Source organism: Loxodonta africana, chromosome 2 (assembly GCF_030014295.1).
Source record: "Loxodonta africana isolate mLoxAfr1 chromosome 2, mLoxAfr1.hap2, whole genome shotgun sequence".
Classification (NCBI taxonomy): Eukaryota; Metazoa; Chordata; class Mammalia; order Proboscidea; family Elephantidae; genus Loxodonta; species Loxodonta africana.
Window position 1 is genome coordinate 195747897 of NC_087343.1, and position 12096 is coordinate 195759992.

At 42.0% G+C, this 12096-nt stretch overlaps 1 protein-coding gene across 2 annotated transcripts in view; it reads left to right on the forward strand.

Moving 5' to 3' along the window:
• The window catches only part of FAF2 (Fas associated factor family member 2), a 78566-nt gene extending 68299 nt beyond the window's left edge, over positions 1–10267 (forward strand). For both annotated transcript variants that reach the window (XM_003404678.4, XM_023551688.2), the window contains exons 6-11: positions 1112–1197; positions 1294–1385; positions 2766–2943; positions 4548–4719; positions 5212–5355; positions 9417–10267. In XM_003404678.4, coding sequence (XP_003404726.1) covers positions 1112–1197; positions 1294–1385; positions 2766–2943; positions 4548–4719; positions 5212–5355; positions 9417–9599 — 855 coding nt within the window. In that variant the 3' untranslated portion in view covers positions 9600–10267. The remainder of the gene's footprint in view (positions 1–1111; positions 1198–1293; positions 1386–2765; positions 2944–4547; positions 4720–5211; positions 5356–9416) is intronic.
• The last annotated feature ends 1829 nt before the right edge of the window (positions 10268–12096 follow it).

Genomic DNA, 12096 nt, shown 5'->3' on the forward strand with positions numbered 1-12096 from the left:
AGAGACCTTTGATTCTACTGTTACTTCTTGGGGGAAAAATTAGAGCCCCATAGTATTAGGCTTACCTCTAATTTGCCAGAGAAAATTGTAGAAATACCTCTGTGGGCAGAGGCAAAGTGCGGTACCATTCTGTAGCCTCTAGAGTTTCTGGATCTCTCTGGAGAAAGAGAGCAGTGTTTACCCTTCCTTCCTGCTTTGATTTTCCCATACCTTTTTCTCAGTCTCTCACTGCCTGCTCCCACCCCACTCAACAAACATTAAGCACCTACTATATGCCAGGCAGAGCCCAGTGGCACAGTGGTTAAGAGCTACAGCTAGCTACGGCTACTAACCAAAAGGCTGGCAGTTCAAATCTCCCAGCCGCTCCTTGGAAACCTGATGGGCCAGTTCTGTTCTGTCCTGTAGGGTCACTATGAGTCGGAATCGACTCAGCAGCAAAGATTATATGGCAGGCACTGTGTTCAGTGCTAGAAATAACGGAGATAAATAGGTGGGGAGCTCTTGTGCACCCTCTTGGCTGTGATCCTGAGGGTAGACCACCGTTGGTCATTCCAGAAATCTTCATTGAAGGGTACACAGGACTCTTGGACACCAGCCTTGTCTTTGCAGAACTGTTAAAACCTGTGCTCTTTAGAATGACTTTGGGCACTACAGTCCCTCATCCTCACTTGGTGTGTTGCCTGGCATTAGGCTCCCCTTCCCAGTTATTTTGTATTCACAAGGAGCTGTATCTGTGAAGTGGCGAAGTTCTCACCTCCTTTTTCATGTGGTCAGTGTCGTGTTTTTTTCTCCCTTTAGACTGGGAATAACTGACTCTTCTGTGGTTTGTTAGGGGCCTGTGTTTTGTCAGCCTCTCTACTCTCATGTGGCTGATGCGATTTAGATCCTAACAACACTAAAATGTTTTCATTATAGCTTGTTAGCGCAGACTTTCTATAGGGAGAAAAATGCCAGGGGTGTGACATTAGGAGCCCAGGAATATTCTGATTTCTTACTCGCCTTTTTTCCTTTTTGTTCCTAAACACATAGCTGTATCCATTAGGACCTTCACCCTAATTAAAAGCTCAAGGCACAGACATCACAATAATTAATTGTCTTCTGTTTCTCACAGGCACTTAATGATGCCAAGCGGGAGCTTCGCTTTCTTTTAGTTTATCTTCATGGTGATGATCACCAGGACTCTGATGAGTTCTGCCGGTAAGTGGAATGATCTTTTTCTTCCTCTTTTCAGATCTTATCTGGTGATAGTTTGTTGTCAGTAAGTTCTCATGTGCTTTCCATCCCTCTCCGCAGCAACACACTCTGTGCCCCTCAAGTTATTTCACTCATTAACACTAGGATGCTGTTCTGGGCGTGTTCCACAAATAAACCTGAGGGATACAGGGGTAAGTTGTGGTTTTTTTTGCCTCACTGAGGTTGTTGGGTATCTTTGGAATGGTCTGGAAAGACATGCCACTTATTGCATGTCTGTTTAGTCGTAGATGCAATGCTAGTTGCTATTTATACGTTATCTCATTTAATCTTCATCGATCCTAAGGGATGGAGGTTGTTGTATTACCTCCACTTGATGGTTTAGGAAGCAGGCTCAGAGCGTTTAAGCCATTGACCCAAGATCACAGCAAGTTTTGAAGCAAGTGCAGGTGTGTCTGACTCCAAAGCCCATTCTTTACAGTTAACCATTGCCAGAGTCTGTTTTGTTTTTAAAAACACCTAGTCCTGGCCAGCAGCTTACCTTTCATCTTAATGGGCTTTTTACTGAAGAGTTTATTCTCTTCCTCAGCAATTCTAACAGAGCTTAGCGCACAATGAGTTCGTTGTTTGAGTACCTTGAGAGCTGATATGGATTGAGAAAGTTCAGATCTTAGCTGACAATGAACTCTTAACCAGAGATAGGTATTTTTAGAAGTCAATATAAGATATAAAGGCATCCAGTGAAGACACAGAGTCATTCTGCAGCTGCCGTTCATCAGGCTTTGAGTGTACCCTAGCGTGCCAAGCGCTCTGCCAGGCCCTGCGGATCCAAGGTGAGCAGATGTTCTTCCTGTATCCTCTCATGTGAGTCTTTAGTCTGGATTTTTTTTAACATCTGTTACTTCCTGCAGCATGTGTTTTGCCACTCCAGTATGGCTTTGGATGGGAGCAGAGAGAAGGAAACCAAGGATGTTTTTCATAGGAGCTTTTGAATCAAATTTCTTTTAAACCATAAGAAAAACAGATAAAACTACATTATAATAAAATCTTGGTTATTTTGAGACCAACTTTGTAGATTCCTTTGGAGCAGGAAAACTAACAGTTTTGCGGGGGGGTGGGGAAGACATACGAGAAAAGGGTTAAGGGAAGGGATCAGCCAAGAGGAAGAAAAGAGAGGAAGGATGGGAGAGATCCACACCAGTAGCATCAGCTAAGACTTTCCCACACAGAGAAAAAGCATGCTAAGTAGTGTCAGATTCTTTTATAGATCTTTTTCCTACCATCAAGTAGACATTATCCCAGAATTTTGCAGCTCTCCCCAGCGTCATCATTGCAGCCCCTACCAGGAAAGCCCATCCTATTCCAATCAATCACCTGGGGATAGAGACACAAATATATAACAAAAATGTTGAAGAAACTAGGAGGAAAAAAAGATAGGCAGGGAATAAATGGCACCTCCATCTTTCCCAGCTGAGATTAAAGCAGTTCTCCCTTGCTCACTGTGGAGAGGTTAAGGGTTAATCTGATTTATCCTCAAGTCCTGTCCTTGATCTGTTGGGTCTTCTTTCTGTCAGTATCCCAGGCTTTGCGAGAGAACACATATCCATTCCTGGCCATGATTATGCTAAAGGATCGGAGAATGACTGTGGTGGGACGGTTAGAAGGCCTCATTCAACCTGATGACCTCATTAACCAACTGACATTTATCATGGATGCGAACCAGACTTACCTGGTGTCAGAACGCCTGGAAAGGTACAAGTTAGTTCCTTTTTGGAACTGAGAGACCAGCTGTAGAGTTGGGTAGCAGACATGTGCTCCACAAATACTGACTTTTTTCCTGTCTTAGGCAACTTTAAAAGCCTTGCCCATTTAGTATTGAAATAGTGATATAAATAGTTATACTTCAGATAATCTGTTCTTGGAGGTAGGATTCAAAGTAGAGATGGTAAAGAACTTAAATGTAAAACACTTGAATGTAAAAAATTTGGAGTGATAATAAGTCCCCCCACCGTTACATAAATAATGTCCATGAATTATAGAAAAAGCACAAAGAAGAAATTAAAAATCATCTGTAATCCTAACCACAACTTTTTCTCTGTTATTATTTTAATTTTAGTATTTTATAGGCACACGCACCATGTGCACCCCTATATGCATGTATATTTTTTGGCAAAATTGGAATTTTAAGCCTTTTTCATACAATAATAATGATAAAACATTTTCTCTCATTAAATATTGTCCTGCCATGTTGTTTTTAATTGTTGCATAGCATTCTATTATCTAAATACACTATCATTTAACCAGGCTGCTCATATTGGACTTCTAGATTATTTTTAGTTTTTTACTGCATCAACGGAAATAATCTTTTACAATTTGTAGTGATTTCCTTAGATTTAAATTTAAATTCCTAGAAGTGTAGTTTCTGGCCAGGCAGCATAAATGTATTTAAGGCTTTTTGATAAATAATGCTAAAATGTCCTCAAGAAAGTTATACAAACTTAAATTTTATGCTAAGTTTTTAATAACGGGGGATAATGCTTGTTATGTTACAAAAATGCAGGATATAAACTCTCTAAATACAGTATGGTTTTAACATAAAAAATGTGTAGGAGAGGAAACCTTTTGGGATGATGGAAATGTTCTGTCTTGATTAGAGTGGTGGTTGCGTGTATCAAAGTTCACTGAATCAAATAAATTTTTAAAAATTCATTGAACTGTGATTTAAGATCTGTGCATTTCACTGCATGTAAATTTTACTTAATTTTAAAAAGAAAAATATACTACGGAATGTCTATCTATTGAAGCAATCTGATTGGCTAGGGTGTTGTTCCTGCTAAAAGAAAAAGAACTGTAGGAGAGAAAATAGTAAATACACCAAAATGTTACAAAGTTTTATCTTTGATTAGTGGAACTCTGAATAGCAAATGTGTCTGCATTTTTCGGGTCTTCTACAGTATGTGTATGTGATTTTTGTAGTTGAATGAAAACACAGTACCAAAATGCAGTAACTCAAAAGGGTATTTACCTGTAAAGTATAATCTTTCTAATCCTTTCATAGCAATAATACTGTGTTAACTTGTGTTATAATTGGGAGAAAAAGAGATAAATTTTTATTTTAAAAGTTAAAAAAAGAAGGGGAAAGTTTGCCATTTCTTTTTCTACTAAATTAAACTGAGAAACAAGATGACTCATTTAGATTCTGCCCTACTCTGCTTTTGGAATCCCTTATGGTAGTGTGAAATAGTCACCTGCCAAGATTATTATTTTTACCGCCTCTCAAAAAATTTTTCAATATTAGAAAACACAGAGCTTTGTAAGATGACTGCTTTCCTTCTATGCTTTTGATGTGCCCACAGAGAAGAAAGAAACCAGACCCAGGTGCTGAGACAGCAGCAGGATGAGGCATACCTGGCCTCTCTCAGGGCTGACCAGGAGAAAGAAAGAAAGAAACGGGAGGAGCGGGAACGCAAGCGGCGGAAGGAAGAGGAGGTGCAGCAGCAAAAGTTGGCAGAGGAGAAACGGCGACGGGTAACGGACCTTGTCTTAACACCTTGTGATCCCCAACCCGCAGGAATTTTGCCATCTTGGTCTTCAGTGTGAAAGGAAAAAAGAAAAAAAAAGGGTCATTTAAAATGTCTTTACCATTTTTATATTTTCACAAAAAGAAAAAATTGTTTAGAAAAAAAATAAAACTGAGTAAAAGACAGGACGACTCTGTTCCGTGAAAAGTAAGTATAGTAAATAATAATCAGTTGAAAATGCTGTTAATTCACAGCAGTAGTTTTAGAATATTCATTCTTAGTACCAGCGTGGGCTAATTTGGCATTTCACTAATGATCTTATTTTATTACATAATGCCGCTTGATGATAGCAAGTGTCTTTTAGCCATTCCCTTGTTTCTCAAATAGTAAAATACCTAAACATAGCCAATTAGTAATACGTATGATGCAATAATACTTTTAACCAGGTTGTGTTTCCCTGTTGGAGACGTAGCCTCACCTTTGCTTTGTGTCTCTACAGAATTTACAGGAGGAAAAGGAAAAGAAGTTGGAGTGCCTGCCCCCTGAGCCTTCCCCTGACGACCCTGAAAGTGTCAAGATCATTTTCAAATTACCCAATGATTCTCGAGTAGAGAGACGATTCCACTTTTCACAGTCTCTAACAGTAAGGGCCACCTAAGTTGAGTGAACTGTATGTAGAGTCTGGGCTGTGGATTTGGAGACTTACAGACTCTTGGGAGTGTTGTTGGTATTTCTGCTACCCCAATGAACAGGGAAGGAACAGAAAGACAGACAGACAAACAGATGGATATGATGTCAGTGGACACGGGAGGAACATAGTGAACTATTGTAGCTTTCTTCAGTTGTAGCTGCCAACTTGAAGCAATTATTAAGGTTTTCTTTCATCCATCATAACGCTTGGACTCTGCACAAGACTTGTGCATTTGAGGGTGTGAGAGTCTCCCATGCCGCTCTTCTTGCACTGGTTTCAGAATCCTACCAGAACCTCTTGCTCTGTAAACTCTGCCTCTAGAGACCTAGAATAGAAGCACCTGAATTACACACCTGTATATAAGGGTACATGCTGTTTCGACGCAGTTGCAGTTGTCACTCTCCCTTTCTACCCGTGGTCACTTCTTGAGGCTACTGTGCATATTTGGTGCCCATTAAAAAAACCAAACTAGTGGTTGTTGAGTTAATTCTGACTCGTGGCGACCCAGTGTGTTGCAGAGTAGAACTGCACGGTGACCTTTTGTAAGCAGATCACCAGGCCTTTCTTCCGAGGCCCCGTAGGTGGGTTCAGACCACCAACTTTTTGGTTAGTTGTTGAGCACTTAACCATTTGCACCACCTGGGGACTCATTGCTGTCCATAGGTAAACAGTATTTGTCTTCCATGGTCTCTCCTTTCCCTTGAAAGGAATGGGAAGTAGTCAAAAGCAAAGACTGAGTCCTCACAGAATGGCAATCAAATTCTAATTCTTCCAGGGCTACCAGACATGTTTTCTTGGTCAGTTTACTTAATCCATTAACCTCAATTTCATCATAACCAAGAGACAGTTTCTGTTTATATGGCGAGCTGTTCTGCTACCTTCCCAAATTTATAGCTGTAGTAGATTCTGCCATTTCCCCAATCGCTCGAGATAATCAAGAGTAAATTGCATAATAGAAATGCAGATGCACTGTAGTCATGTGAAGCTGGGTAGCACATTCTTTGCTTCTCCTTATTTAACTGGAGAACATTAAACAAGTTCAAAAATCTTTTACACGGCCTCAGATTTCTCTTCTGTAAAATGAACAGAGTCTGCTCTCCAGTAATTTTAAACTGAAGATAAGTGTCTGTGAGGCACTGTGCTAGGCACAGTAGGAATTATACAAATGAGTAAGACATAGTTCTGGCCAGTGGGGAATGTAAGACTCAAAGATCTAATACAAAGTAAAAGGTTATGCAGCATCCTGGTGACAGAAAAGCAGATAGCCTTCTCATTTCATTTGTTTATCTCTCATTTATGCATTTATTTATATTGGGGAGGTACTCACGTCTCTAACTTTGTTTTTTTTTTTCAATTGAGATAACAAGAATGTGCCTTACACAGCCCCTAGCATGTAGTACGTGGTCATTAAATGTTAATCCCTTTCCACAGAATTCACGTGGAAACCAGTGGTTAGAAAAGTCAGCTGTGACCACTGGTTTGCATATGGATTCTAGCTTGCAGCCATGTTTATTAGCAATTTCAGTGTCCCTGCTTTGAGGTATAGCACATGTATCTGAACTTTATGGAGCTTCTACCTCCAAAGCTCCCATAGGTAAAAATGTACGTGAAAATATACTCTCCTGAGTGGTTTTGAGGACAAATCTAATAGAATTGTGGAACAGGATGAGTGTGGTTAAAAGAAGCCATTCATTAACTGTTTAATCACTGAAGGTTTTTAAGTAGGTTCCTCACAAAAAAAAAAAAGACCCAAGACTGAGAGAAATGTTTGGTGGTAAATAACAGCAGGCTCAGAGGTGGGAAAAAAGTGTGAAGGAGGGGTGTGTGGTGGCAGGGGTGCCTTGTGGCAGGGGTGCCTTTACTGCTCATAACGTGCAGTTCTTCAGCACTGTTGCAGACGTTGTGCACCGCAGTAAATTATCTCGAGGGGTGAATGGGCAATGAAACGTTCAATTTGCAGATGCTAGTCCTCTCTTGATACTGGTGAGATGCTAAAACAAAAAAAAGGATAAACTGTAGGAAAATGTCTAGGTTTTATGAGTGGGCAGGAACGTGGCAGCTGACTTTTCTTTTGAATGAATGCATATGAGAGAGGATCCAAATTATATTCATTTTTCTGTCCATTACAAACCAAAGGAAGCTCTGGTAGTGATGTAATCTGTTAGTTTGAGATATCAACCCCTTGTCAGTGGCAAACAAGAAACACCAGCTTTGAATGTTGGTTATTCTCCAGCAGTAGTTGAAAAGGAAATAGAAAATATTGTTTCATCCTTATATAAAATTCCATGTTAGGTTCATGCCAGAAGTACTTTGTGCAAGTGAAATTGATGCATCTGAAGAAAAGTAAACATCATGGAAATTGCAAAGAGTCAGAGAAAATGATTGGGGCGTATAGGAGACTGAGATAGAAGTTTATAAAATCATGGATTAGATAAAAAGAACATGGATTTACTCCCTAAGTTCTGGAGTTGTAGGCCTTTAAAATCTCTAAAGAGGTAAGTTTAAGACAAATGAAGGAAGGGCAGCTTCACACAGAGGGAAATAAACTTAGAGAACCCATAGTTCTGAAAGATGGACCAAAAAGAAAATAAAAATAGTTTCCCATGAAAGAAAAGGTTAAAAACTTGCATCATGTTTCCAAATCTTGGGGTTGACCAGAAAGAGGTGAGCAGTGCCCTTCGCAACACATCCCTTAGAGTCTTTGTCAGAAGCAGAATGCTTGATGGAGAGGCCATAGAACAGATCTGGTGCCCTGCTCTTTGTGTGTGGCACAGGGCAGAGGCAGGGAGATGTGGGCTGGCCTATCCACAGATATCTCACTCACATTTTAAGCATTAGCAGTGTGAGTTCTCTGTACCTTGTCAGAGGCAGGGCGTGGTGAGGAGGACATGCCCACCAAGGGGCGGTCTGTGTGAAGGGTGTCAAATCTCAGTAAGGTTAAGGAGGGTTTCAATATGTGGGGGCAGCCCAGTGCAGGGAAGCCATCATCTAAGAGGCCCAATGTCACTTGGTGTCAAAGCCAGAGCAGAGTGAGGAGGTTATATATAGGAAGGTGGAGTCTGTATGGGGAGGGAGATGAACTCATGGTTTTCAATATAGATACATGTGGATATTTAGATGTGTGTTATGTGTATGTTTGTATACAAGTGCACTAACACACACATATATGTACAAGTACACATATTCTCTATCTATTCACACAGTGCCTGGGAGCAGCAAAACCCCAATAGCAATGAGCATACTTAGCACCTAGATCTTTGGCTTCTAAATTCCGTTGTCCACTAAGAAGACCCCAGGGGGCCTCTTGGAGAAATGGCAGGTGCAGGGCTGGGGCAGGGAAAATATGAGTCTGTAGCATCTTGTGCTGGAAAGCAAGGAAGTGCTCAAAGAATGATGGGGACATGTCAGACACAGAAGTCAGCTTGAATGGGCTCCATTTGGACCTATTTGAACATTAAAGTAAATAATGATTCTAACATCATAACCCATCAAGTAAAATATAAGTAAATGAATAAATTGACTTGGAGGAACAAAATATTTCCTTAGTGTCGAAGTACTTCTCCATAAAATATTAATTACAAAGGGGAAAAAAAGTAGCTTACAGTGGAGAAGCCTGGCAGATACTACCACAGTCAGGTGATCAAAGTAAACATCATAGGTAATGGGACAAGTTGAAATTGTGCTCCACCTGAATAGGGTGCAGCGGGTAGAATACAGCATTAGTTCTGTGAGATTCTTGCCAAAAATGCCTACCCCAAATCTACAAACTGCAGGATATTCTACAAAATAAAAGCGTCAAGGTCATGAAAGCCAAGGGAAGGTAAAATCTGTTTAAAAGGGCTGCTCCATGTCTTTGCTTGCTATGTGAAATGGGAATACCCAGAAGTAGAATTCCATTGTAATGTAATGTCAGAGTCATCCCTGAGGAGAGCTGGGGGCCTTTTGACTTCTTAGTCATGCGTGTCTATGTATCTTTTTCTCACTGCCCTTCTTTTTTTACATGACCTTTGCAGGTAATCCACGACTTCTTATTCTCCTTGAAGGAAAGCCCTGAAAAGTTTCAGATTGAAGCCAACTTCCCCCGACGGGTGCTGCCCTGTGTCCCCTCAGAGGAATGGCCCAACCCCCCTACACTGCAGGAGGCCGGACTCAGCCACACAGAAGTTCTCTTCGTTCAGGACCTAACAGATGAATGACACTTTTTCTTCCTCTCCCCTCCCATTCCAATCCCTAAAAGAAATGGAAAAAAAAAAAAAAGAGAGAGAGAGAAATTCATATTATTATTATTATAATACAATATTTTTTTTAAAAGACTGCTGCATCCTAAGGAAGGATCAGAAACCATGCTGCCTGCAAGAGTCACAGCCTGTGTGTGTGTGAGGGAGGTTAGCAACGAACGGACCAGCTCGGCAAGCCCCCTTCCCTCCTGTCTGCATCACGCACCTGCCACCAAAAGGAGACTTTTCACTGGCCACCCACCCATTGTCAGGACTGGGGAAGGGGACATTCCCACCAATTTTCATTCATTCTTGTGTTTATGGAAAATAAAAATGAAAAACCTCCATGAACCAGCTACTACAGCAACTCCTGAGGACTTGCTTCTCCTGCTTCTGGGGAAGAAAGGAAGAGAAGGGACAAAACAAAGGTGTTCCTTGAACTTCCCACAATTTATGAGTAACTTTCAATTTTTTTGTGTTGCTTTATAATGACCAAAGGAATGAGGCTGACATAGGTTTTTTGTTTTGGGGGGTTTTTTTCCCTTAATTTTATTTGATAAATAGTTAATTCCTAAACCCACGAGTTCATGCCCCTGGCTCCTTGGCCTCCAGGAATGTAATAAAGGTGCCTGGGCTGGTTTGTGTTTATTTCTGCCATTGTCCCTCTGAAGTTCCCAGAGAGGCCATTCTTTTTGGTCCACGTCTTGCTGTCCTTGCCACCTATGTAACCAACTTGGGCAGTGGGAGGAAATGTGGTCCTGTAGCCCCACAAAGGCTACATCTGTACAGACAGACCCATCTGCGTGGTGTGAGCTCATTGTATACTCACCTAGACACAAAACCACAGCTTTTCCTTGGGATCTGTACCAGGTGGTTATTATGGAGTCTGAACCAAGGATAGCAGTTCTCCATTCACCCCCTGACATGTGCGTGCTGCTCTTCCCAGCCATCAGCTCTCCTGAATTGCCAAGCTGGGTGCCTTCCCAAGGACCAGCAGGGCCTGTGGTGGAGCCAGCAGAGCCACGGGAGAGTGCCCTGCCTGTGTCAGTGGAAGAGTGTATGTGTGCGTGTGTGCGTGTTTTGTTTTTTATTTTCTTTTCCCTTATAAGGATAGAAAGAACCAGCGGCCTTGAAGGGAGCTGCTACAGGGCTCTCAGCCTGTGTAAACTATTGGAAGGCATGTTTCGGTTTCTGATGTAGCCACCTGCTGGAGGCAGTTTTTATCCTCTCCCTCTATTGCTGTGTTGAAGTAATAGGGCTTTTTAACCTCTGAATGTCTCATCTGTGGTTGAGTTTATGGTAATGGGTACATGGGTCAGGCCATGTATTAACAGATGCCAATGTGAGCTGACAGGTATTCCAAAGTGTTCTCTAGCTAGACTGGTGCAGACCTGTGGTGACACTGCAACCTACAAACGTTACTGTAGTTCCTAGCGCGCCATGAGACCAAGGTATACAGATTGAGGTAAGCATAACTTGTTAGATTTGCAGTCTCCAAGGAGACTCTTTCTCTCTTGTGTAACTGAAACCTTAGAACAGCTCTTTTAAAAGTAGCAGTCGTGTGGCTAATGTTCTCTGCAGTCCGTGGTTGTTGGGGCAAATACCATGGGCCAGGGTGAAGAGTTTCAGGGCATCACCTGGAGAGCTGGAGAATTCCCCAGTGGCCTTGGCACAGGTGTCCAGCACACCATCTCTAGGGAAATTCAAAATTCTGCTCTTCGCTGCCTATTCTTCCTCTCTGCTTCCTGCTGTCCCTAGGCCAGAAGAATGGGAAGTTGCTGTCTGACTGTTGTTATAAGATGTATCTGGAGTGACTAACAGGATAAACTGTTCTCCACTCAACCCTCTGTGAAATCTGCTTCCCGCTGACAACCATGCAAAGAGGAATTTTTCCACTCAACTCGGAGCCTGCCTCCCTGTCGGGAGTTCCCAACTGTTTCCCTGGTAGTGCACAGGAGGAATAAGGACCTGCATTCTTGTTTTCTTCAAAGGCTGGGTGTTCTCTATCAGCATCTTGCCCACACATCTTTGAGGAAGTTGAGTTTTTTTCCCACTTAATCTGTCCATCTTATTTTACAATGTGCACTTTATGCCTCTTGCCGTTTGATAACAGTTGTTCAGTGAAGGAGGTCAGATGTCAGAGTATTAAGAAAAGTCTCTCCTTATGTCAGTACGGCTCTGAGGACGGCCAACCCACTTTAGGTCTCAAAAGGCTTCACCTGAAGCTCATGCTCCTTCCCAGCCCATGTGCAACAGTCTTGCTTTACCTGGACCCCACTCCTGCCTTCTTGCTGACCCTAGTGCTGCTGCCTAGGTGCTACCTCCTTTCCTCCCAAGGGAAAGATGGGCTGCACGTTTGTCGCTTAATGCCAATACAATCTATGTTACTCCCAGGTCTCTCTCAGAGCACGAGGGGACCTGCGTGGGAGGAAACACTGAGGAGCTGGTGGTCTGTGCACGTTTGCTCTTGTTTCCA